General features: G+C 44.7%; 1 protein-coding gene and 2 long non-coding RNA genes across 15 annotated transcripts; 1 reads left to right on the forward strand and 2 right to left on the reverse strand.

The window, feature by feature from the left end:
• Positions 1-27: 27 nt before the first annotated feature.
• Positions 28-3,153, reverse strand: LOC143496622 (uncharacterized). The gene is made up of 3 exons (XR_013125669.1): positions 3,017-3,153; positions 462-494; positions 28-46 (listed from the first exon to the last, which is right to left on the reverse strand). It is a non-coding gene; the product is annotated as an uncharacterized LOC143496622 (long non-coding RNA).
• c2cd5 (C2 calcium dependent domain containing 5) lies at positions 3,032-26,077 on the forward strand. 13 transcript variants are annotated; one of them, XM_076992666.1, is made up of 30 exons: positions 3,032-3,315; positions 4,150-4,259; positions 4,339-4,425; positions 4,522-4,693; positions 4,995-5,090; positions 5,217-5,372; positions 5,556-5,766; positions 6,827-7,000; positions 7,758-7,912; positions 8,580-8,750; positions 9,513-9,601; positions 10,759-10,867; positions 18,042-18,156; positions 18,381-18,470; positions 19,337-19,528; positions 19,844-20,030; positions 20,157-20,321; positions 20,516-20,560; positions 21,216-21,356; positions 21,723-21,786; positions 21,858-21,919; positions 22,142-22,240; positions 22,440-22,529; positions 22,703-22,790; positions 22,987-23,070; positions 23,235-23,273; positions 23,589-23,690; positions 24,432-24,625; positions 24,729-24,875; positions 24,968-26,077. In XM_076992666.1, the coding sequence occupies exons 2-30, from the start codon at positions 4,170-4,172 to the stop codon at positions 25,091-25,093; spliced, it is 3,540 nt and encodes a 1,179-aa protein (XP_076848781.1). In that variant the 5' UTR covers positions 3,032-3,315; positions 4,150-4,169; the 3' UTR covers positions 25,094-26,077. The 13 variants fall into 13 exon arrangements, with proteins under 13 accessions (XP_076848781.1, XP_076848792.1, XP_076848801.1 ...); XM_076992677.1 differs by having other exon boundaries at positions 23,619-23,690; XM_076992686.1 differs by lacking the exon at positions 20,516-20,560 and having other exon boundaries at positions 23,619-23,690.
• Positions 22,359-25,092, reverse strand: LOC143496616 (uncharacterized). The gene is made up of 2 exons (XR_013125666.1): positions 24,954-25,092; positions 22,359-24,551 (listed from the first exon to the last, which is right to left on the reverse strand). It is a non-coding gene; the product is annotated as an uncharacterized LOC143496616 (long non-coding RNA).
• Positions 26,078-26,087: the final 10 nt, after the last annotated feature.

Below are 26,087 nucleotides of genomic sequence, written 5' to 3' on the forward strand. Positions count from 1 at the left end.
TAAGCAAATATAAACAACTATACTCACTCATCTGCCATCTTAAAGTCTGTGTTAAGAAAAACAAGACAGGAACTCAAATGAGTGTGATGACATAAATGACATGTTAATGTCACTAAGCTACTGAAAAGGATTTACATCTAAAAAAAAAACAACAATGTAAAGTGATGTGAGCCATCTGCCAGATTACAGCTGTAATTTGGAACATGACTTAGTTGTGCAGAAACACATATGCCTTATCTTGATCACAATTTAGAGGACCCCCCCCCCCCCCCCCCCCAAAATGTATCATGTTTAAACATGTTCACAGACCTGCAAAGTCAAATAACTTGCTTCTTATCTCATTACCATCTAAACCCTGGTAAACCATATAGGTGCAGTCAGAGTGCACAACAACCTATCAGCTGCTCTTTAGTTCATTGTACATAGTTCATTATAAATTGATATATAGAGGATCACAATACCTGAGATGTTGCTTCTGGAAACAGACACAGCTACTAAAAGCACAAGAGACAGAGACAATGGGTTTTATGTGTGACAGATGGCAGCTAAATAATTATAGCGCGCACAAAGGAATGTGAACGAACAGACCAGCTGGCAAAAGCTTGTGTGTGTGAGAGAGAAGAGAGAGGAATGGGCACGCCAAATATATTTTGTCATGTGACACAGGGACAAAGTAAAACAAAGTCACATATCCTCATCCAGATTTGCATTTCTCAAAAACCATATGTATATTTTCATAAGCTTCATTAGTTTGTTCAGTGCAGTGATCTAATCAGTGTCTAGATTTGTATGTATGGTGCTAAAGTAAAATAAAGCAACAGATGTCATAAAGATCCATGGTCATGAAGTCCACACCTTAAGCACAATAGACTACATTTCCTTGTCCTGAAATGATAATACAACACAGAATATAATACTTGTGCAATATTACATTAGTGTTGAAATGTTGTTCATATATAAATAACACCTGTCTACTGGCACCATGAAACTGTATTGCTTGTATGGTAATGGAGACGTGGGAACAATTTGTAGAGACCCTACACCAAAGCACTTGTTAAGCCCTGGCTAAACAAGCCCTGCTTAAACAAGCTCTGCCTAAACGAGGCTCACTCTCTAGATGTGATGAATACAACCATTAACCGTCTGATCCACACTCAAAGTCACAGCAGATCTGATGACCAGTGGACTTTCCAGTAGCACAAATAAAACCATTTAAACACTCTAAACAGGATTAACCTGCTGTACACAGCACTGCATTAGCAGCATAATTAATAGGCTACAGATGGACATTTCTCTAAATTCCACACTTCAGAATTACATCACCATAAAAGTCTAATTTTGGTGTTGGAATGGGTATTGGGAGACCTGTGTATGTACAAAGCATGTAGAAATCTTACATATCTAAAAAACTATTTTTAAGTCCTGCATTATGGTGCCGCCCAATGGAGGATGGATTCCCTTTTGAGCTTTGGTCCTCCCAAGGTGTGTTCCTTAACCCTGCCTAGTTTTACCTCACCACTGTCGCACCTGGCTTGCTCATTAAGGATCTGGACCCATGCGTTTGTAAAGCTGCTTTGGAACATGTGTTGTAAAAAGTGCTATATAAATAAAATTGACTTGACATTTTATAAAATAAAAAATGTTTACTGTTTACTGAAGTAATTATTATGAGCAGTAGGCTATACTTTCTAAGATTTAGGATTTAAGTTTTATGATTCAGACTTCAAATTTAAACTTGTGATTTAGACCTAAGAGCCACACCCATCTGTCTCAGTTTGCACATCAGAGATGTACAGGCTATTTTTTCAGTAACCTTGCTGTGGTCAGTGAAGATGGCACGCGTGGTGCCCGGACTATGCAGCATTGTGCGTCTGTGGCCATCAATCACCGCGCTGACAGATGGCTTGGACAAACTGCCGGAGCCTCGCACAGCAATAGAAATGTCTCTCAGACGTATCAGAGTGATTGTGCCGTTATTAGCACATTGCCACCTAAGGAAATTTAGGAAGCGAGTGGGTAAAAAGCTTTTGTTGTTCATTTACAACAAAACTCAACACGCACAAACGAGATCGCGGACAAGGGCATAGCGAAAGGGCGCAATGATACATGTCAGGTGATAACTTTTTGTAAGGTGATAACTTTACGATACAAGGAATCAGCTTATGTAAGCAGTTTATTAATAAGTCAAACAGTACACGTGTCCGTGTTTGTGTGCATATGTAAGTTGATCGTTGTGATCATGTAGAATGTCAGACGGGAGTGTCATTTACCAATTTAAGAGTGAGTAGCCTCACGTTCATTAGTGCAAATCTTAGTCCATTATTCCGTATGTTGAGTCTTTATAATAACAAAATGACACTCCTACTTTGAACATAAGCCTTCAAGTATTTCTGGCAATTTACACCCTTCTTTGGATTCTGCCCCTACCCCGGAAGGCGTCTCAAAAGCGCCCTTGTGTTGCCTTGTTGATTTTTAAAGCTGATATTGGAAGATTTTATGAGGAAAAAAAAAATTGGTGGTTTGGTTAACAGTGAAAGTATCAGTTAGAACTAGATTAATATTTAACAGAGTAAGCTAATGTGTTGAACAAATGGTATGAACAAGCACTTCAAGTAAACTTCTTGACATTCAACTCAAATATGTAATGTTATCAAATATGTATTGTTTAGTTTAGGTAGGGATGCTGTACACACTGCTGTAGAGCAAGCCAACGTTTAAAAATAGCTTCCCACTGAAACCATACTGCTGAAATTTCAGATGATTATGCCAAGTTCTAATGTCTTTTATAGATAAATGTCATATCGCACATGCACACACGTGTGCACGTTCGCACGGAGTAAACGGAAGTCAATTTGAATATAGTAAATCGGTTTGGTAAAGCACAAACCTTAAATTGTCGACTGAAAGGTAAACAAACTAAAGTGCTCTAGAATATTCATATATGACCCCAAATTCAGGGGACCGCACTACAGGGGGAATATTCGACACCTTGGCAACCCTGATTAATCCCTCCTACCTGTCGCAGTTGGCAGTGCGCCGTTTCTCTTCTACTCCAGCTAATGGATACGCTGTAGATAACGCTGTTAGAGCTGCGGAAGTGCTAACACGACAGAAGTAGGCTGCAGTTTTCGACCTAGCGTGACAGTAATTCGGATCTTTGCCCGTTTCTTTGGCGGCAGGAGCGAGGCGGCTGCCGTCGTGGCACCCGTGTTATGGGAGGGAAGGGGACGCCGAGGCCGATGGACCGAGTGCGGCGTCGGGACGCTGCGGCGCTTCTGCGGTGCTTCTGCGCTGTGTGTGAAACCCTGAACTCCGGTGGGTAGCCGTCGCTAAACGATGAACAGCAAACGTGTGTCCACATGTGGAGGTTCAGGAGGGGTTATCCTCGCAGGACAGGGCCACGTTGGTTAGCTAGAGGCCGTGTGGTTAGCTGGCTGGCTAACGTTAGTATGGATGGCGCAGGGCGCAGCTGTTGGGTATGTGGCTCAATCCGACACCCCAGTAAATAATGTACAGATGACAAGATACGTTTTGATCCAAAGTATGTGGACACGATCGTTCCACCTATGTGGATTTGGGAATAAACATGGGGGGTTTGTCCTCCTCCTCTGTGGCTGTTATAGCCTCTACTCGTCTAGAAAGGCTCCAGACAAGATTTTGGGTTTGTGCCCATTCCTTCAAAGGAGTGTTTGTATGGCCGGGCACTGATGTTGGGACGCGATGGCCTGGGTTGTTTATCATAAAGGTGCTCAGGGAATATGTGCAGGTCTCTGGAGCTCGACAACCTCTGCCAAACTAATCAAATGTCTTTATTGACCTCATCTTTGACACAGGGGTGTAGACATGCTGAAGCAGGAAAGAACCTTCCCCACACTGTTGGCACAAAATTGGAAGCATGTAATTGTCTAAAATGTATTTTGGCAGGATAGGTTCATGCAAGGCTAGCAGGAATGGTGATTTGAAGGTCACATGGTCTTGATTACTTTATGCTTTATAGAAAGATAAATGAATCTGAGAGGGTTGTGAATTTACGTTACCCACTGGTCAAATGCCTCACCTATGAAGTCCACCTGATGTGGTCTGTACTGCGTAGCTGTTGGGAGCTTTTGTGACTTCAGATGCTTTTGTGCTTGGACTGTTTGAATTCAGGTATGGTCTAGATTTGAAACATGCCAGGAAAACTGAAGGCGAAGATTGTGGCGGGTCGGCATCTGCCCGTCATGGACCGTGCCAGCGATCTCACTGACGCTTTTGTGGAGGTGAGTGCCGTCTTTGCCTTAATCTCTTACCATTACATTCAGAAATCCTCCGTAACACTGACAGCAATGTGTTCTACAGGTGAAGTTTGGAAACACAACTTTTAAAACTGATGTGTGTCCCAAGTCTCTGAATCCTCAGTGGAATTCAGAGTGGTTTAAGTTTGAGGTAAGGCTGGACAGTGTTTTTCATTGAGTGATTCTCATTTATACTGAGATTTCACCTAATAGCCTAGACACTCATTATGTCTGTCTGACCCAATAGGTAGATGACGAGGACTTACAGGACGAGCCATTGCAGATAACAGTTCTGGATCATGACACGTACAGCGCTAATGATGCCATAGGAAAGGTTTACATCGACATTGACCCGCTGCTTTGCAGTGAAGCTGCTACAGTAATCTCTGGCTGGTTTCCCATCTATGACACCATACATGGTGTGTGCACACATGCAACCTCACAGCTTACTTCTGTCACCTCACATGGGCTCTTTACTAGACCTCACTTATCTTGGTGCAGAATAAAGTATCTTGATGCTTTGAAATTGCAAATGCTTCCAACTCCTTGAACTCTAATTTGTTATTTATGGATGTTACATCATGAATAAAAAAAACCCCAAGGAACAGTGAAACCTGGGTGTTTCTGATTAGAGGATTTGGCACTGTGTAACACTGCATGTAGTTGTGTGTGTGGTGATACAGCATTTCTGTGTGTGTAATTTGTTGAGTGTTTGTTTAGGCATAAGAGGAGAGATCAATGTCCTAGTCAAAGTCGACCTCTTCAATGACCTGAACCGATTCCGTCAGTCTTCCTGTGGAGTCAAGTTCTTCTGTAGTAAGTCTCTAATCCATCTTTCTCCCTTTATTCAGTTCTCTCCTCCTATCCATTTGTTGTGGTTCTGTTCATCTTGCTCTCATTCATCTCTTGCTGAATAACCTTTGACCCTCTTCCCCCTCCCAGCCATGTCGATCCCGCGCTGTTTCCGTGCCATGGTCATCCATGGCTTTGTGGAAGAGCTGGTGGTGAACGAGGATCCAGAGTACCAGTGGATCGACCGAATCCGGACTCCCCGGGCGTCCAACGAGGCCCGCCAGAGACTCATCTCGCTTATGTCAGGTGCAGAAGATCACGCGCCTCCAACTGAATGTGGCAGTTAGCTAGAGTGTGTGTGTGTGTGTGTGTGTGTGTGTGTGTGTGTGTGTGTGTGTGTGTGTGTGTGTGTGTGTGTGTGTGTGTGTGTGTGTGTGTGTGTGTGCGGTGCGTGCGTTGTGTCACGGTGTTGGGGCTCTGTCTCTGCAGGCGAACTCCAGCGTAAGATAGGTCTGAAGGTGCTGGAGATGGGTGGGAATGCAGTGGTTGGCTACCTGCAGTGTTTCGACCTGGAGGGCGAGTCCGGGCTGGTCGTGCGAGCTATCGGTACTGCCTGCACACTCGACAAAATCAGCAGCACGTGTCCAGCCGCCGTGGTCCCCAACCTGTCCAACTCGTCTCCATCGAAAGACATGAAAGAGTGAGTGAGCCTCACCAGATGGACCAGGCGTGGTGTTTAAATATGTATGTTACAGTGAGAGATCACCATGTCCTTCATTGATTTTAAGACATCACTACCAGTCGGTCTACAGCCATCCCTGTTCAAACAATTTTATAAAAGCATTTTTAATACTGGTGTTCTTTTCCAACCAAAGGTTAATGCATTAATTGTTTGAAATGTACCTTAACATAATGCATAATTAATTCATTTTCACATCTTCCTTGCAGGAGAAAAAAACAAAAAAGCTCTTTTAGGTTAGCGTAAAAACAGAAGGAGAAATTTGTGCTCTCACATTGTATGTGCGGAATCTTGTTCTGTTGGTGTGTGAGAGGGTTTGTTTTATGAGTATGTTCTACTATAATACATTCTCAGCACACAAACACCTCACACCCTAAACCCCCCAAAGGCCTCCCCAGCCTGCATGGCTCTTTTAGCTCTTCTCCCCCCCCAACCCCCCATCGCTCCTTCTCCTGCATGCGGCTTCTTTCTGACACCTGCATGGTTGCCGTGGTGAGCTCTGGTGAGGTGTTGCAGCTGGCCATGTTTTGCTGTCTGATGTTTGCGTGGCCTTGGAGAGGATGTGTGTGTGTGTGTGTGTGTGTGTGTGCGCGCACTCTGGTTCCCCTTTTCTTTTGCTAGCCGGCGTCTGGTGGTCCATTGCGTTTGTCTGCTTGCTTGGATGAGTTTGTATTGTGTACGTGTACACACACTGTGTGCTTGTTTGGATAGATACCTGCATCGCACATCCACGTGTGTGTGAGTGTCTGTACTTGTATGTGCCTTGTGTGTGTGTGTGGGGCATATGGAAGACATCTGCACACAAGCAACCGTGTGTACAAGCAGCTTTGTGTTTGCCTCGTCCGTCCACCTGTGTGTGATGTATGAAACGTGTGCATACGAACATATGCACATGTTGGTTTGTAAGCAATGTCGTACAGTGTGTGTCTGTGTATGAGTGACGTGTGAAACACACGTGTGTGTGTGTGTGTGTGTGTGTGTGTGTGTGTGTGTGTGTGTGTGTGTGTGTGTGTGTGTGCAGCTCTCTGCAGGCTGTCCCTTCCACTCTTGGATGTCGTTCCACTCACAGCAGCCCGGTTCACAGTGCGAGCAGCCGTCTCTCTCAGGGCTTCTCCGTGTCTGTGCCAACACTGCTGTTCGCCGGTATGAAAAACAGACAAAGGAGCTCAGAGGGCCCCAGAGCCAGGCAGTGTAGGCAGGTACCCCACCAGCCCATGACCCCGCCGCGACCCCGCCATGACCTTGCAGATCTCCACCGCCTGCTCTTCATCGGACAAGATGGCTGTGAAGTCACCAGCCTTCCCCTTCAGCTGCCAAAGCAACTTATTCCGCAGCTACAGCTGCTCCAAATTATGCTGCCGACTAATCAGTGGTTTGTCTTCAGATGCCACTCGCGCAGTGTAGCCAGTCAGATATCTACGGTTTGGCTGCTATGTGTTTAGCTTGAATGCAATTCTGGTTATTTAACAGGACTGTTAAATTTATCACTTTGCCCTAGTTCGGCGGGGGGTCCCTTAAGTTTGCATTTTTCCTGGTGACCTCAGGGGGATTGTGCTTTGGTTAGCTGAGCATTGTGCATTGGTTAGCTGAGCGTTGTGCTTTGGTTAGCTGAAACAAATGCTTTCTCATCTCATTGCTTCTCACTTTAGTTTTTGGTGTTGCCTGTGTTTCCTCTTGTGGGTTGGTGTTGTGTTGGTTGGTTTGTAGTTTTCCCTGTGCTTGGCTCTCTCTACTGGACACTGTCTTATGAACCCGTCCTCACAGCCCTCCGCCCGGAGGCCAGCGCACTCTGCTCCGTTCAAGCTTTTCTCTCAACCTTTCTCCCTCTCCCTCCTTCACACCCCACACACACACACACACACACACACACACTCGCACACAAACACTCCCTGTGCGCGGAGGGTGAACGCACAGGCATGCGAGACTGAGCGTGTTCCTCCTTGCTCTGACAGGGCAGTTTTTGGGGAGGAGGCCCCTGGCGTTCCGTTGTCCTCAGGACCCCCCACCCCTCTACGAGCCCAAACCTTCTCCTCCTTCTCCCCTTCCAAGTCCTACAGCCGCCAGTCCTCCTCCTCGGACACGGAGCTGAGTCTCACCCCAAAAACCGGTAAGAGCATGTGCACCCCACTGCCAGACCCACACCCTCTACCTAATGCGCTACGCACACCCGCTTGGCAGGCCTCCACCCACACCGTCAGACTCCCGAACACCGCCGCCATGGCCGTGCCGAGTCATGGCCTTTGGGCCACGTGCAGGGGGTGAGAGGTACCACGCTTTCCTTCTAGTTCTTTGTTTTTTCGTTTTGTTTAATCCAGCTGGTATTTTTATGTTTTGTTTTATTGTTTTGTTATTTTAAAATTAGGTCCACCCATTCCCCTTCTTTTGTGTGTGTGTGATTTTAAAAAATCAGTTTGTGTGTAAAAATGAACTTAAAGTACGTCATGAGGTGGAGTATAAATTACATTGTAATTTATCAATGGAGCCAAGTAAAGAACATTCCCCTGTTCTTTGATACTGTAGCACCTAATTATTTGTGTTTTCAATTCTCCAAGGGGTTTCCAAGTCTAAATCCCATTGAGATATTTGAAGCACCTCCTGTTTTTCCCCGTTCTTCATATTAAATCCTTCTTCACTTCGTCCTCTCTCTCGCTGTCTCTCTCTAGTCCTCTTTCATTATTTAATTTTGCTTACTTTTCAAATGGTCTCCATTCTTTTTCCACACTTTTTTCTCTATACCTCTCTTCTCTCCTTTTATCTTTTTTCGTTTCTCTCAGCGAGGATTTGTCTGTCTCCCAGTTCTCCTCTCCATCAGTGTAAGTCTTCACCCCTTCCCACTATGGTCCCCAGGAGTAGAACTCCTCCCCTTCTCCATGTGAGCCAATCAGACACAGCCATGCTGAGAAAGAGTGTGTCCTTCAGTGAGGACCTGCTACTAGTGGCCTCTGGTAGGACATGCAACATCCTGTCATAGTGATCCCTAACAGCCATGACTGCACGTATGTCTACCTCAAAATGACCCATCAAAGAAAACCATATTCCTTTTTAGAGAGTGAACTAACAGTGTTTCTTTTTCTCCTGTGTGCTTGGCTTCATTCTCCGGAGTAGAGTGACATGGTTTTGCTGTGTGGTTCAAAAGCATTTGTTTTAATTAACAAAAGCCCAGTTGCACGTTCAGGTTCCAAATCCTTTCACGCACTAGGAAAGTAGAGACTGGGTTCACCACGACTCTCAAGGTCTTGACAGGATCATGTGTAGCGGTAGAAGTGCCCAGGGCTGTGTGTGTGTGTGTGTGTGTGTGTGTCTGATGTTTGCGTGGCCTTGGAGTGCGCGCGCGCGCGTGCGTGAAGCAGAGTTCCTGACTCTGCATGCTGATACCTACTTTGATTAAAGTGACTAAAGTCCCTCTATGGCTGATGTTTAACAAGGCAGTTAAAGGTCCTGCACTAATTGCTGGAGGTAATGGCAGTCTTCAGACTCTACGATTATGGACATTCTCTGCAAAACAGAATTTTCAAAACGCTATCCCTGTTTTACTCCTCTCAGATCCAATCGGGGTAATTTCCAGTATAGAGTAAAAACGATTTCCCTCACTGGACTGCACTGTGTTCTGTAGATTTTTAGCATACGTTTGCAGAAATGATGAGGCTGGTTTAATATTACTGGGCACAAGTTCACGTTCTTCATCTTGTCTGCGCCTTTCCTCACAGGCATGGGCAGTGGAGGCAGTGCCGGCAAGGAGGCGGGGCCTCTTAAAGCACTTCTGAGACAGCAGACCCAGTCAGCCTTGGAGCAGAGGGTATGCACACACACACACACACACACACCTACACCTACGTGAGGCCTATGTGAGATTGGCCCAGCAAGTCTGACCCCTGTGTTTTTATTCTGTCAGTTTCTCATTGGACTTCAGAACATGTCATCGTCCTCTGAGACATTTGTTAAAATTGGGGTATGTCTGGATAGGGCATGTTGGGAGGGGTGTGGCATTTTTTAAATTTATTTATTTCGTTTCAATGTTCATGAAACCTTCCTTGAAATTGTGTCCCCTTCCCCCGAAGACTCTGACTGGCTCCAGAGTCCCATCCTGTCCCTTTTTTTGTGTTTTCTTTTCTCATTAAGATAAATGATGACCTGCATGACCTTTACCCCCACTGCTTATGATGTCAGAAGTTGTGCCTGTCTTGCCTGTCCCAACAGTCCCAGCGACCAATGATTTGTTCAGTTTTTGTTTGTCCTTCCGAGGTTTTTTGTCTGTTATAGAGGTGTCCTTTTCAACTGCCTGTCTTCCGAACTACACTCAACACTGGAGCCTTACTTCTGTTTAGTAGTGTAGTGCACTTCGTTTGGAATAAGTGCTGAACAGGAAGGAGCCCGCACTCTGCCATCTTGTCTGTCCTCTCCTGACTCTGAAATGACCCTGACAAAGCGAAGCTGGTCACATTTAAGGGCCCTCACTCAGGACTTCTTAGATATCTATACAGCTCTTAATTATGCCTGTGCAGTGTCTATACACACTGAGGCGAAATTTATTAGAGAATCATGCATTTTCATTTTAGAGATTACTAAAAAGTCCTTATTGAGTGCTCTTAAAATAAACATGGTGTCCTCTATAAGTACTTTTCAGTAATTGAATCTGAAAGTTTAAAAATACATTTGTAGTTGATCACTTGTAGGTGATGCACTCTTTTGAGCCAAAGTGTACTGCTAAACTAACCTTCCCCAAGTCATTTATAGGGGACACTGTAGCTAGCGCACTGTCGCTAGCACACCGTGTGTGTGTCCTGGGCTGATTTATTGCTGTCATGATTACAGTGATTATGGTGTTTTGGCATGACATCTCCACATCTTACTCTACAACGTTACTTCTTTGTAATAAGATAGAGTAGCCCATTGTCCACCTCTAATGTGTGTGTGTGTGTGTGTGTGTGTGTGTGTGTGTGTGTGTTTTTTCAGGAGTTCCCCTTTTTTACACTGACTGGTTTCCCTGTGGGCTTTCTGCTTCACGTGGGTGGGGTGGTCAGTGCGCGTTCTGTGAAGCTTTTGGATCGAATTCACAATCCTGGTAAGACACCCCACAACACACACGTGCACACACTACAAACAGCCAAACAAAACTGTACACCCCAACACGATCATATCCAGCAACACTAGCAGTAGGCAGGACTAACGTACTTCCTGAAGCTGTCAACTCGGTGTTATATATTTCAAAATCCTGTGGTGATGAACGAACGGCAAACCTTTTGATGACGTGATTATGCCGATGATTGCCTACGGTTACAGTGTAGTGTCTGCTCAGAAAATGTCTTGAGAAAGTAGCCCTGGACGACCCCTGTGTAACCTCATTCTAAGAAAATGACGTTGTGTGTAGTAACCTACATGGTACTGGTGTTATTTTGTACTTGACTCTTGGTGATGTGTGTTGAATGTAGCGGTAGCTTATGTGGAAGAGGTCTGAACTCCTTTTGTAATGGGGAGGTGCAGATGGTGTAAGTGGAATGGCCCTGTGAATGGTCCGGCGGTGAGAATGGTATGGTCCGGCGGTGAGAATGGTATGGTCCGGTAGTGACTTTACAGTGTGGGACCAATGGCTAAAGTTGTGAATTCCTTGCGAATTTTCTTCAGCTGTGCCTGGAGGTGAAGTGTGTTGGCGCATGTCCCATCTGTGAAGGGCACATCTTCATGTCTCCATGTTCTCGTGTTTATTTTGCTGGTCATTGATTCTGCCTTACATACTGCTTGTATTACCCTAAACTGCCCCGTATTACCCCAGCCTTCCACAGCTGGCATGTGGTGTGGATGGTTTTTTCAGTGTGGACTAACCCCTGTAAGCTGCCCCACACTCACTGTCCTACACTGCGATGTGTGTGTCCAGCTCCAGCACCATGCTGCTGGCAGCCTTTTGGGTATTACACATGCCCACATTATTTCTCAGCCTTCCTTCTGTGTTTTTTGTGTGTGTTTAGTATGTCGTGTGTGTGTGTGTAGTATGTCGTGTGTGTGCGTGCGTGCGTGCGCGCGCGCACGCGTGTGTGCGTGTGTGTGTAGAGGAGGAGTGCCCAATACGTTGATCGAGAAGGAAGTGTGGGTAGATCGTATGACATTAAACATTAGGGGATGAATGACAGGCTTTTGATTAACGTCTTAACTTTTGACCCCCTACGCATGCTCGTTAAACCGCGCTAACTTGTTACCTTGCTGCATAGCTAGTAGGCTTGTCACGATACTAAGAATTACAACTTCGATACGATACTTAAAAAAATATTGAAATTCGATACCATTTTCGATACCAAAGTCAGATACGGTGCTAATTTCCGTTTTAAAGCCTTTTAATTTTTTTTTATAAACAAACAAATGAATGTTGCTTTGTGTTTGAAAATGCCTGAAATTGTAACTTCATTTCACAACAGATATCTGTCTGACTGAACAGTTCTTTTGTGTTAACAAATACCAGCATCTTGTAATTCCAGGATGAAACATGAGAAAACGTGAAGACGTTACAATTGGGCGTTTTGAAAATAAACAACCATTAAATAATGTGATAAAAAAGCGAATAATTTCGAGTATATGTATAAATATTTACCTTATCCCAACAAACATGCGACGTCAGAAAGACGTTAAAATCAAGTCTGTATCACGTCGGTCAGTCCAGACCCATTTTTGCATGTCTGGTGGACGTTCAAAACTGGTTCAAAATCTGACCGTGTGACTAGGACCTTAACCTTTTAACTTGACATGAACGTCTATGACGAGTTTTCTACCTGAACGTCTGACTAGGACCTTTATTGGATGTCAGGACGTGCAAAAACTGCAACTGAATGGCAGTAATAGACGTTTAAAAAAGACGTCGCTAAAACTTTCATTCTGGCTTTTCAGTGGACGTCTTTTGAACGTCTGACAAAGTGTCTTTGCTCGTGCTGGGAAATATTGAAATGGACCTTGAAAGTGACATACAAGTGTTTGAATTCCACAAGGTGTATGAACCCTGCAAACATGACCTTGTTCATCGCGCTGAAGCGCGGCGCACGCGAGGTCGTGCACCTCTCGAATTTTGTAACTTCGCGCGCGCCGCGCCTCAGCGCAATGAACAAAGTCATGTTTGCAGGGTTCAATTCAAGCGCTTGTACCAATATTTCCGAGCGCGTTAAACTTAATTAAGTTAAATATTTATATACTCGAAATGATTCAAAATATTGCGCTTTTAATCACATTATTTAATGGTTGTTTCTTTTCAAAACGCCCAATCTTAACGTCTTCACGTTCTCTCATGTTTCATCCTGGAATTACAAGAGGCTCGTATTTGTTAATGTAATACAAGAAAACTGTTCAGTCAGACAGATATTTGTTGTGAAACGAAGTAGTTACAATTTCAACATTTTCAAGTACTTTAGCCTAAATTGCAGCACTTTTCAAACCTGAAACACAAAGCAGCATTAAAATTCGTCAGGTAAGTGTTCATTCCCCTGTTTTGAGGGGTGTTTTTTTATACTACCACATATAGTTTCGGACAACACTGCAAAGCGGAAAGTATAAAGCCTCCACCGCTCACGGAGGTTCGCGCGAGGTGCGCGCGGAGTCGAGCGCTATGGTCACTCAACCAGGCTTTAGCGCCCTTCGTTGAAATGTTCCAAAAGCACCGCCTGCAAATGGGCTTGTTCATGTCTTTCGGTTTTCCATCTGTATCTGCTTCGAATCCAACAGCACTGCGTTTGCTTTAGCTGCCATATTAGCATTACAAACTGTCCTGTGCATTACGGCAGCTTGGGTGGGTCAAACAAAAGCGCATTTTATGTAAAAAGAATCGATACTTAAGGGAAACGAGTATTGTACCGTTTCAGAATGTTCAGTATCGATACGTATCGATATATCGATTTTTTTTGACAACACTAATAGCTAGCCTCCAATTTATTTAAACTAAACGCAACAAAGGGTATAAAAATCAGTGCCGTAGCTGGTCTGAGCAAGAAGCCTAAAACCCACCACTTCATACAGAATGGGAGGAGGATTTGTTTCACTATGTCATGTTCTAAGTGCGTTTGCCTCGTCTGTCAGTGTGCCGTTGCTGTTCCAAACAAGGGAAATGTGGAGCGGCATGTTCAGACTGTTCATAAAAACTATGACATTGACTTTCCTCCGAAAAGCGAGCTGAGAAGGGTGAAGGAACTAAAATCCCAGTTGTCCAGACAGCAGTCATTTTACTCACATCTTACCACAAAAGCGAAGGCAGCCACCGAAGCATCAAAATATAATCTTCAGTCAAAGCTCTCCAGTTATTGAGGAATACAGTCACATGGCACTCTGAAACCATGGCCGAGGATTTGACCCAGCAACTTTGGAAGTATATTGCGGACTGCGAGTGTTTCTCACTGCAATTAGAGATACTTTAAAATACTTTATAAATATTAATAAATAAATTATTTATCTGAAAAGGAAAGAAAGAATAAACAATATTAAATAGTAATGATAAATAATAATTATATAGAAGAAATAAATTTGTTTTGCATTTTTATTGTTGGTAGATCATTTTGACTTGGTCAGTAGCTCGCAAGCTGAAAAGGTGTGGGCACCCCTGGTGTAGTGTGTGTGTGTGTGTGTGTGTGTGTGTGTGTTAGGGTTGCCACCTAGGTCTGACAAAAAACAAGGACACTGTCATACGCGAATGTAAATTGTTGACGGGGGGTGCGCGAACATAAAATTGACACAGCGAGAAAAAGATTTAAAGTGTGCAGTAACAGTTTAAATAGTCGTTTGAACTAACCTAGTGAAAACCGGGACATTAAACGAATTTTTTTTTTGTTGCCGGGACCGAATATTAAAAAGAAGGAAAACCGGGACAGGTGGCAACCTGTGTGTGTGTGTGTGTGTGTGTGTGTGTGTGTGTGTTTCCTCACCTTCCCTGTTCTATGAATCATTGCTGACTCACTGCTCCTCCTTTATATATTCAGCAGTGATGTGAGCTGTATGCTGTGCCTTGTGTAACCTGCTATCCTAATACTGCCCAGCTCCCATTTGATCTGAATCACCATGTCAGATGTCCAGGTACCTGTCCAGAGCAGTAATGTCCTTCAGCTCTTCAGAAGGCCCGTGTAGATGGGTGTGTTGGACAGATCTGCACCTTCTGCCAGAATGTGTTTGATTGTAGTTTGCGGAGATCAAGTTTAATCGCGCACATTTAGATTAACACACTTGATCATACATGAGTCACACACACACACACACACACCTAACATTTTTAGCTTCACTAACTGCAAAAACATCCTTCCACTTAACTGCAAACACCCACCTAGCAAAGTTCCACCTATCTTACTGTGTGTGTGTGTGTGTGTGTGTGTGTGTGTGTGTGTGTGTGTGTGTGTGTGTGTGTGTGTGTGTGTGTGTGTGAGAGAGAAACAAGGTTGCAGGGGAGGTGGGATGGGAGGGGGTGTGTGTGTGTGTGTGTTGGGGTGGGATGGGAGGGTGTGTGTGTGTGTGTTATGGGAGGTTGTGTGAATGTGTGTGAGGCATGGTTTGGTTAAAGAAGCTGCTCATCATATAATCTGTACTATAGATGTGCTGATACGGTGTCACTGACATAGTGCTGCTGCATGCTCTCTCTCTCTCTCTCTCACTCCCCCTCTCTCTCTCTCTCTCTCCCTTCCTCCCTCTCTCTCTCTCTCTCTCTCTCTCTCTCTCTCTCTCTCTCTCTCTCTCTCTCTCTCCCTCTCCTTTGACTTCTCTTCATCTTTTTCTTCTTCATCCTGCCCCCTTTCTCCATTCATCCAGTCTCTGATCCATCCCTCTCTCTCTCCCTCCCTCTGCTCTGATGATAACTCTCTTGTCTGTCTTTGCAGTTCCTGTGGAGTGGTGGTGTCCAGTGTTGTGCTCATGTTTGTAGTTTGTGGTTTTGTTCTTTCCTTTTTTCCCCACTGTTCTTTCTCTCTGCCCCTTTAACTGCTCTACTAATGTGGCCTTTTGACTCAGCCTTGGGTAACACCAGATCATACAAACTGCTAGACTGGAATAGTTTCACAGCAGGTACTACCTTCCCCCAGTCCTGCATTAACACACATACACACACACACAGCCTGTGGCAGCTCTGCTTGAATCAGGCGCGTGCACACACACACACGCGCGCACACACACATACACACACACACACTTAGCTACCTTACACACTGATGAAGAGGTCAGTAATTTTTGTTCTCTTAATAATTATAATGAATTAGAATTATTGAAGAATAACTGTGAATACTTGTGTAAAACAGCACTTAATGAACAAAGAATTCAGCAGCTATAATGTAAACATGTAATATGAACATTATGTAATGTAAAGATTCTGTAGACATGAAGATATTATTTTAGACTCTTTAAGGGCAGTAAGATCGACACAGACGTTCACATAAATACACAGAGATGTGCACACACTCGCTCTCCCTCAACAGTCTGTGTTGCATGAGCTGCCGTGAGCTGTGCTTGGTGTGTGTGTGTGCGCGCGTGTGTATGGATGTGTGTGTGTGTGTGTGTGTGTGTACACGTGTGTGTTTGAACTGGATGCAGCATGCTCTAACCGACTGTGTAGCTGCCTTCTGCTCTGGGCTGGTTGTTTTTGACCCGCTTTGGCTGTTCCTCACTGGACCCTGTACCCAGCATTCCTTTCTCCCTGGTCACATGACCCAGAGAGTGCAGAGAGGAAGGCATGTGCAGCGTCCCGCTTTTCTCCGAGTGGGTTGTAACCATGACGAATAACTGCATAGTAACCCTGCCTGTAGTTCTTATGACCCAGCTCTACATGGTTACTGTTGCATTGGTTTAATACTGTGAATGCGTGAATACAGTTCTGTGCAGTATGTGTGTACACTGACATCACATGTGCCATAGAATTATACATATTATTATTATTAGACTATTATAATACCTTATAAGACCTTTATAGAGGCTTATATACTGGAGGATCTGTGCTATCTCTGCTTTGATTTTTCACTTGAAACCTGCTTTACCCCCAAACCTTTACTGCAGCTCCTTTAGCCCAAGCCATTTGTACAGGGCAAGAGTGGCATGTCGGTGTTCTGGAGAGTCGGGTCCGTTTGCATGTGAAACCTGAGCTGTGTGCTAGTGCTCTTCAGAAGAGCGGCGGCCATGTTGTTTGGGTGCCGTTTCATCCGGTTCCTCAACAGGCCTGAACATGTACTTTACAGGGTCATAAGTCCACATGCAACATTTATGTATGCGGAAAAAAGCATTCAGGGTAGTGACAATACCAAGTTGGGGGGGTGTTCAGAGTCTCAGTTTTGTCAGACCGTGCTGTTTTGGTCAGTCTTGACACCATGATGATTCTACTCCGATGTAACGTGACATAAGAACAGAAGTGACGCCCACCTCTGTTAGCTGGGACAAGGCTCCCTATCTGTGAACATCAACAACCAAAGTTGTTAATTCCTCCAGTTCCTCTGGCACTTTCCCTGAGAACCTCCTGCAAAGTCACACAGTCTCCCAGCATCCACAGTTCCTAATGTGAGGACATTAGCTAAAGCAAACCTGGTCCGGCAACAGCACTGAGCCCTGGACTTGAGCACAATTAAGAGATTAGACCAGCATACATTAATGTTTAATGTTTAGTACATTAAAGAAATTAGACAAATAGAGGTTACTACATTTTACATTTTAATTAGACCAGCACAGAGTTTCAAACATTAAATGGGATAAACCAGCACAAATGTAAAATTTTTTCATTTATGCATGGTTAGCAGTACAACTAATGTGAGTGGAAATTTCTGACCGTGACATTTGTCATTGCATTTTGGTTTATTTTTTATTCATGTCTGCATTTATCACTTTCTTTCTTTACCCTTTAATTTACTCCTCCTGCTATTGGCTGAATCCAGAAGAGGGTGGAGATTGTTCTTATTAACAGTTCCTGTTAAAATGCATGATTGCAAATCTGAATGAATGTTCTGATTAGATGGTCTTTGAGAGTCTTATAGTCTCTTGTGGTGTCCCCATCCTCAAGTTTAGGACTTTGAGCTATCAAGAGAATGGCAGACTACTAATTCCACATTCTTTTCAACCACCTTCATTATCATAACTCCATTCTTCCTCCAGTCTGTCATGTACTGGCGAAGGGGTTGGTTTGCGCTAGCTCTCACTAGCATCTCAAAAAGCCCCTGCTCTTGGAGAAAGTGTGTGTCAGTGCATGTGTGTGTGAGTGAGGGAACGTTTGTGCACCGTCTTGTGCAGTAAGTCCATGCCGGTGTGTGTTTCAGACGAGCCAGAGACGCGAGACGCTTGGTGGGAGGAGATCCGTCAGGAGATCAAGTCCCACGCCAAGGCCCTGGGCTGCCATGCTGTGGTGGGCTACAGCGAGTCCACCAGCATCTGGTACGCCTCTGCCATTCCTGCCTGACCTTATTAGTGCAGACGGATCTCTTGGTTATTCATCATACTGTCCAGTCACTGTGAATTCTTCAGTACATTTATGTCATTTGGGAGATCATGGTGGTGCATGACTAGTTACAGTTACCATTCTGAAGCTGATATGAAAGTTACAGGTGTGTGTGTGTGTGTGTGTGTGTGTGTGTGTGTGTGTGTGTGTGTGTTTACAGCGAGGAAGTGTGTATTCTGTCGGCTTCAGGCACCGCCGCCATTCTCAGCTCCCGCTTCATGCAAGACGGCGCGTTGGACACGGAACACAGGTTGTCATTGCAGCAAGTGTCTTTCCCACAGGGGCAGAGAAGGGCGAGGGGGGTTATGGGTAATTCAGCGGGTGCGTGTGATTGTGAGAGAGTGTGTGTGTGTGTGAATGCAGGTACACTATATTGCCAAAAGTATTCGCTCACCTTCCTTGACCCACATATGAACTTAAGTGACATCCCATTCCTAATCCATAGGGTTCAATATGACATTGGTCCACCCTTTGCAGCTAGAAAAGCTTCAACTCTTCTGGGAACGCTGTCCACAAGGTTTAGGAGTGTGTTTATGGGGATTTTTGACCAATCTTCTAGAAGCACATTTGTGAGGTCACACATTGATGTTGAACAAGAAGGCCTGGCTCTCAGTCTCCACTCTAATTCATCGCAATGGTGTTCTATCAGGTTGACGTCAGGACTTTGTGTGCAGACCAGTCAAGTGGTGGGCAGTTAACGGCGTTCGTTAATTTGATACTCTTATCGGGCGATATAAAAATTATCGCCGTTAATCTATTCTTAAAGTTGGGTTGGGAACTGGGTCAAAATGGGTAAGCAAACTATGATGACTTTAAACTTGATTGATTTCAAGATTTCAGTGAGATTAATCTAGATTTAAAAAATATATATATATATAATATATATATTGTGTGTGTGTGTGTGTGTGTGTGTGTGTGTATATGTATGTATATATATGTGTATGTGTATATATATATATATATATATAATATATATGTATGTGTATGTATATGTCCTGTGCATGATTCAGTTGTTTGTGAGAAATCCTAATGAATGAATGATTATGACTAATGCTTCCCTCAGTATGTGTGTGAGTGTGGCTGCAGCTTATTGTGATTTGCTTGCTTGTGGTTCAGATTTGAAGACACAGCGCCCCCTGCCTGCGGCTTCTGTCACATCCCGTATGATGAGCTGAACATGCCGTTTCCTGCCCAGCTCACGTACTGCCACTGCTGCCGACGCCACAAAGTGCCCGACGTGCTTTTCACCACCATAGACGTTCCCACTGAAGCCAGCATCACTGGCAAAGGCTGTCTGATCCAGGCCAGGTGCGTGTGTGCGCGTGTGTGTAAAATGATGAAAAGGATAAAAACTATGTAAACACAAACTAAGACTAAACACAAACAGCTACATACTTGGAGCATAAAAAATTGCATGGACACTACAAAATAGTTTTTGCATCCTATTTTGTCATCTGTAAGCTTTACCAGCGATCACTTGTTTTACACCAGAACAAAGAATCAGGCAAAATATGTTGGTAATTTTTTGTGTAACAGTATTCATATCTATTTAGGTCATGTATAAAGCATCAGACCTTATTAGAAAGGAAGTCTAGCCTGAGTTTCCTGTGTGTGCGTTCCCAGGCTGTGCCGCACTAAGAAGAAGGCCCAGGGTGAGGGAAACGCCACGGCCATCAGCAACCTGCTGCCCTTCCTGGAGTACGAGCTGCACACGCAGCTGCTCAACAAGCTGAAGCTGCGTGGGATGAACGCGCTGTTTGGCCTGCGTGTGCAGATCAGCGTGGGCGACACCATGCTGCTGGGCCTGGCTGTGAGTAACGCCCCACCCTCACCCCGCCTTCTCTCTCTCTACGCCTCAGTGCAGCGGCTGCTCTGGTTGTTTTATGAGGAGTGCGTTTGTGCGTGTGTGCACGTGTGAACTTTGTGTGTGTTGTAGTCGGCGACTGGGGTGTACCTGACAGCCCTGCCCAGTCCTGGAGGGATTCAGATAGCAGGGAAGACACCTAGTGACCTCACATATGAGCAACACGTCTCCAACATGCAGAAGAAAATCAACGACACCATTGCCAAAAACAAAGAGCTCTACGAGATCAGCCCTCCGGTAAGAGCCCCCACCCGCACTCAGGAAGGACTGAAAGGTTGTGGGTGTGTGTATGGGTGCGTTTGAGGGGGTGGGGGTACGTGTGTGTGTGGGTGTGTCTTCAATTTGGGCTGCTGCCACTGCTGTTTGGTCTCCGTGACATTTGTGTGTTAACTGGCCAATACTGTGTTTCTCTTTGACCTGATTCTCTGAAGAAACTATTCACTCTGGACCCAGACGCTTTCGTAAACATCAACACGGTACATTTTAATAGATGGTGGTTTATACATTTTAGATACTTGTATACATGCACATACATGCACCATTTATGTAAAAAATAATAAAACAAAGCATGCAGCCTTCTCCTCACACTCTTTAATGTGGTCACTCAATAACAAAAAACAACAACAATAATAATAGTAAGGGTTTAACAACTAATCATGCTTGCCTGCTGCAGGGCTGTGAGATTTTCTAATGCGGTGTGTGTGTTTATGTATACAGTAGGTTTATGGAAAGCCTTTGTTTTGGGTTTTAAGGCTGCCCAGTGTATTTTGCTCAGGAAAAACTTGATGAATGTGTGCATGTGAACTTAATGCTTCCTTTAGCTTTGAGTTATAGTTCACTGGTCAACTGGTCAAAATCTTTACTGGGCAGCTTTAAATGGGCTAAAGTGACATCATGCTGTTCCAGTGCATTCTGGGAACTGGCTGGTGAATGATCAAGAGCTTTCCTGGGGATACTGATCACCCATCCCTTTATCTTTGCACCTTTTTTCAGACTCCACAGTAAAACATATAAAGGAGATCTTTCAGTCTTTATTTTAAGGCTATTGACTATATCACTAACTTTGTGCTGTCTCTCAGCCTACCAAACACGCCTCTGATATGCCAGTTTTGTGTGTTCTCATCTGTGTAGGAGTGGGTTGAAGAAGTCATTGGCTCGCCGATTCCTGAATCACGTCAGCGGTCCCGCATCTTCCGCTCCCACTCGGAGAGCTCGGACGAGGTTCTGGAGTTGGACCTGTCTCACGGCAAGAAGGACGCCTTTGTGCTGGAGGTGGGACGCCCAGGTGGACGGACGGATGCATGCATGGATGCTAGGATGATTGGCTTGATTAGTTGACTGAAGTGTTTTTATTGTGGATTGCTGTTAGACCTGTGGTATAAAGGGTGGTGTTGCTGTTGGACCTGTGGTATAAAGGGTGGTGTTGCTGTTGGACCTGTGGTATAAAGGGTGGTGTTGCTGTTGGACCTGTGGTATAAAGGGTGGTGTTGCTGTTGGACCTGTGGTATAAAGGGTGGTGTTGCTGTTGGACCTGTGGTAGAAATGGTGGTGTTACTGTTGGACCTGTGGTATAAAGGGTGGTGTTACTGTTGGACCTGTGGTATAAAGGGTGGTGTTGCTGTTTCCGCACTCTTGCAGATTGATGACACTGATGCTATTGAAGACATTCACTCCCTTCTTACCGACGCCCCAACGCCTCCAGGTATCCTCCATTCTGCACCACCCTACACCACCTTAAGTGTATGCCCATGTTTATGTTGGTCTCCTTCTCAGGGTTTTACAGCTGCAACACTGAAATCATGCCTGGGATTTATAACTGGACTTCAAGTTTACAGGTACTTTACATTTTAACATGTTCTTCACTTTGTCAACTCCCTAAATCAGTTGCTCTCATCCCAACACTTACAAACCTCCTTCAGTCCCTCAGAGAGTTAAAGTGTTTATTCACACAGGGGAAGAACCATCGGCGTGCTAGTATAATAAGCAGGAAGTGGAGACTCTATACAGCTGCTCTCTCGTTTATAGAGCTGTTGGTTTTCCGTCCCTTTTATCTGTAGATGTTTACATCCGTAAGGGTCTTCCGCCTCAGCAATGCAAACCTGACCAATCAGGGCCTGAATAAGATCTTCAATGACCTCTGTGAGAACCTGCTAAAGGTGAGCATGCTCTGCTCCACCAGCCTCCATGTCCTTAGCACACTATGTGATACAAATAGTGAGCTCACCATCCATTTCAGTCGTCTATTGAAATGTAGGCTTGAGACTTCTTTCTAAGTGTGTGTGTGTGTGTGTGTGTGTGTGTGTGTGTGTGTGTGTGTGTGTGTGTGTGTGTATGCGCGCGAGCGTGTGCATACAGAGTCTGTACTTCAAGCTGCGTTCTATGGTACCCTGCTGCCTATGTCATGTGAACTTCATTGTTGCTGTGCCTGAGGATGAACTTATCCAGGTGAGAAAATATTTGTCTATCAACCCATCCATTATCAATCTGTCCATCGACTCAATAATGTTTAACCTGTGCAACACCTGAGCAGTGTTGGACTGGGAAGTTTGGCTGTACAGTAAGTAAGGCCCTCACCCACAATGCCAACAAGTGATTGGTCTGTCTTGTTTGATTGACAGGTGGCAGTGACTGCAGTGGCCATGAGTTTGGATAAAGATCAGACTCAAGAGAATGGCAGACAAAGTGGAGATAAAACTCTTATGAAAGGTATGTGTCTGTTTCAAGGTACAAGTGACATTCACAAATTCATAGGCCAACATTAATGGCTGTAGCAAATACACTTCTAGTGTACATGTCAATTCCTTTACTTACTAGTGAAGGTTGAAGGTGAAGGTTCTTTGGTTGTGGTTTAATTTGTTGGACAAAGCTGGTCTGAATCCCTGATACTGAACATCTTCCTCAGCCATTACAGAGAATGAAGAGCAGCTTCAGTTTCCTTTAGAGCTCAGTGCTGAATGTCCTTCCAACCCTCTCAGCTCTGCCAAAGGTAAACCTTTATCCCTGCGCTGTAATCCAGACGGTCCCAACCAACGCTTGCACTAGTTACTGCTCACTAAACCGCAGGCTTGTCAACAAACCACAGGCTTGTTGATGTTCATCTCAGTGAAAGTGGTGTGTGTGTGTGTGTGTGTGTGTGTGTGTGTTTTTCAGGTTTGTCAGAGGTGTCTGGTCCTCTTCCAAGTGCCAGAGGTGAGTTCTTTTATTGGTTGGCTGGTCTCACGGTGGCTGGGTGATGGTTTTGGTTTGATTTCTGGTCCTTTTGCGTACGACAGATTCGAGGTGCTGCAACACACACTCCAGCATCATCCATTTTACCCTTCTTTTCTGTTCTTCTTTTTCCCCCATCTTTCTGTTTCCTGTTGTGTGTATCTCTCTGTGTTTTGGTGTTTGTTGGTGTGTGTGTTGTTTGGTGTGAACTACATGTGCATGCTGTTGCATGTCGTTTTCTGTGTGTGTGTGTGTGTGTGTGTGTGTGTGTGTGTGTGTGTGTGTGTGTGTCTCCAGCCCCCTCAGTTGATCACAGTTCCTTTACAGACAGATGCAGCTCCTGGATAGAGCAGATTAGACTGAAAGCTCACACCATAAGACGTGGATCAATTAAAACAAGTAGGACTTTGCATTCATACTACGCACATAAAGTTTCTCGCACATGTGTGTGTTTAAACACATTCACACTTATACAGATCAAACCAAACTTGATTGACAGAGAGTGAAAGCTGAGGAACGCCCTGTAATGAAGATAATGTTAACACTAAGAGATCTTACAGAGTGGGACCTGATATAGTAGTCGTGTTTTAAATTGGCCTGAATGATGTGTAAGCACGTGAGCACATCACAAATGCCATCATAAAGCCTATGTAGGTGCTTCATAAGCATGACATAACAAATGACACTCGTGTGTTTAGCTCTGATATGTTTCACAGTTGCATCATGATGGACTCTAATATAGGTGAAGGCTATGATGCGCTATGAGGGCTTTATGTCATGGATACATTATGTATGCTGAATGGAAGTTGAATGAGACATCAAAAAGCCTCTCCTCTATTCACCAACTGATTAACCACTGCAGCAGACACTACACACACAATATCTTGGATTCCTTTGTACACACCTTCAGTGTGTCTGCATGTTCTGCACGGTGGACCATGTGCCCCAGCACTGCTCAGCTATCTATTCCACTGGACACAAAGATAAGACACACATGCAAGTCCTGTTTCGATTGGCTTGATCCTACGTTTGATATCTGATTTGTGACCTTGGAAAAATCGGGCACCTTGTGGGAATCATGTCTGATATCTCTCCTCCACCCCCCTCCTCTTCTTTCTTCTCTCTCTCTCTCCGTGGTAGCATCCTCTCTGGAGAAGTCCAGTCCGTTGCCGGACAGCCGCTCCCGCTCCCTGCGCTCGAACCGCTCCTGTCCTTCCAGCTCTGTTGCCGTGGTGAAAATGACCCCCCTCTCCTTCCTTCCTGGAACAAAGATCATCAAGTACCTCGGCATCATCAACATGTTCTTCATCAGAGAAACCACGTCACTGCGGGAGGTAACGCACTCCCGTCCTCGCCTGCCCACGCAGAAACCAGCGTGCATCACTTGAAAGAAACTCCAGTCTTTGGGTCAGTAACGTGTGTGTGTTTGTGTGTTAGGAGGGTGGCGTAAGTGGGTTCCTGCACTCGTTTATAGCCGAGGTGTTTGCCATGGTACGAGCCCATGTGGCTGCTCTCGGAGGAAACGCTGTCGTCTCCTACAGCATGAAAGAGTGTGTGTTCATGGAGAACCCCAACAAAAACCAGGTGAGTGTTTGTATCTAGTTATACGATCACTTACGCACTCTCACATGGATGTGTTCACACTCTTTGTCTTGTACACACCGTGTGTTTTGCAGGCTCAGTGCCTTATCAATGTGAGTGGAGACGCTGTGATTTTCATCCGGGAATCTGAGCTTGAGGCCACACCGTCCCAGACACAGTCAGGAAACGTGCAGACCTCCAGCAACGGAGAAGGAACCTGAAGACACACCCATGCACGCACTTTGCTCGCGCTCACACACACACACACACACACACACACACACACACACACACACACACAATCAAACCAAAACATTCAACACTCACTCCAAATCTACAAGAATTTGGTTCTGCTTTTGCAGTACAAACTAAACTAGCAGATTTCCAAAAACGAGTGAAGCAACGGAGACCACTGGGTCTCCAGGACAATCTCAGAAGATGGATTTGTGGAGTGCTTACATGGAATCTTCTCTAGAAATTACAACTCAAATCCATTGTTGATATTTGCCATTATGAGAGTTTCTATTGAAAGCCTTTCTGAAAGGAAAGAAATCGCCATTGCTTCCATTTGTCGGCCATGTTGTAGACATTCCATGTGTCCAATAGATGGCTGAGGAGGCTAAAGGATACCTGATGTTTATAGTGTGTCTGTGAAGAATGTTTGTAAAAGTGTCAAGACTGAGTCACTCAGTGGCCATGTTTAATTTTTTTACCAAAGGAATGAAAGACACTCGTACTCTGTTCTTTTGTGGTAAGCACACAAAACAAATCATCCATGCTAATGTAATTTTAATGTCATCTCCAATCATGTACTACTGATCATATTTTAATTGTGTGGGAAAAGAAAGAAAGAAAATATTGGAAATTATTTTTCTTTCTTTTCTTTTTCTTTTTTTTATAGTCCAGGTACCAGAACAGCCATGTTTTCTGTGTAAAAGTTGTCTGGGTTAGAATTAGCTGATCCTGCTTCCTTTACCTTGCATGTGCAATGCCAGCTGCTCATTTCCATAACTGGACACGAGCAGAGGGCACGAGCAAACCCAAGCTGCCCAGGAAAGACTTGAATGTACAGAGGGGGACGAGGGGCCGCCGCTGAATCCATTGCCTGCTTATGGGCAGATGGATTATGTCTGTCTGTCTGTCTGCCTGCCTGACGACAAATCTAATGGTGCAAAGTAATTAAAGACTGAACGTTAAATACCGGATTCTGGTGTG

Source organism: Brachyhypopomus gauderio, chromosome 2 (genome assembly GCF_052324685.1).
Source record: "Brachyhypopomus gauderio isolate BG-103 chromosome 2, BGAUD_0.2, whole genome shotgun sequence".
In the NCBI taxonomy this organism is placed as follows: domain Eukaryota; kingdom Metazoa; phylum Chordata; class Actinopteri; order Gymnotiformes; family Hypopomidae; genus Brachyhypopomus; species Brachyhypopomus gauderio.

Coding starts and splice junctions, on each gene's coding strand:
- c2cd5 (XM_076992666.1), top strand. CDS start 4,170: ATGCCAGGAAAACTGAAGGCGAAGATTGTGGCGGGTCGGCATCTGCCC. Junction 4,694..4,994: donor CATCTATGACACCATACATG/GTGTGTGCACAC, acceptor GTGTTTGTTTAG/GCATAAGAGGAGAGATCAAT. Junction 22,241..22,439: donor TCTGTGAGAACCTGCTAAAG/GTGAGCATGCTC, acceptor GTGTGCATACAG/AGTCTGTACTTCAAGCTGCG.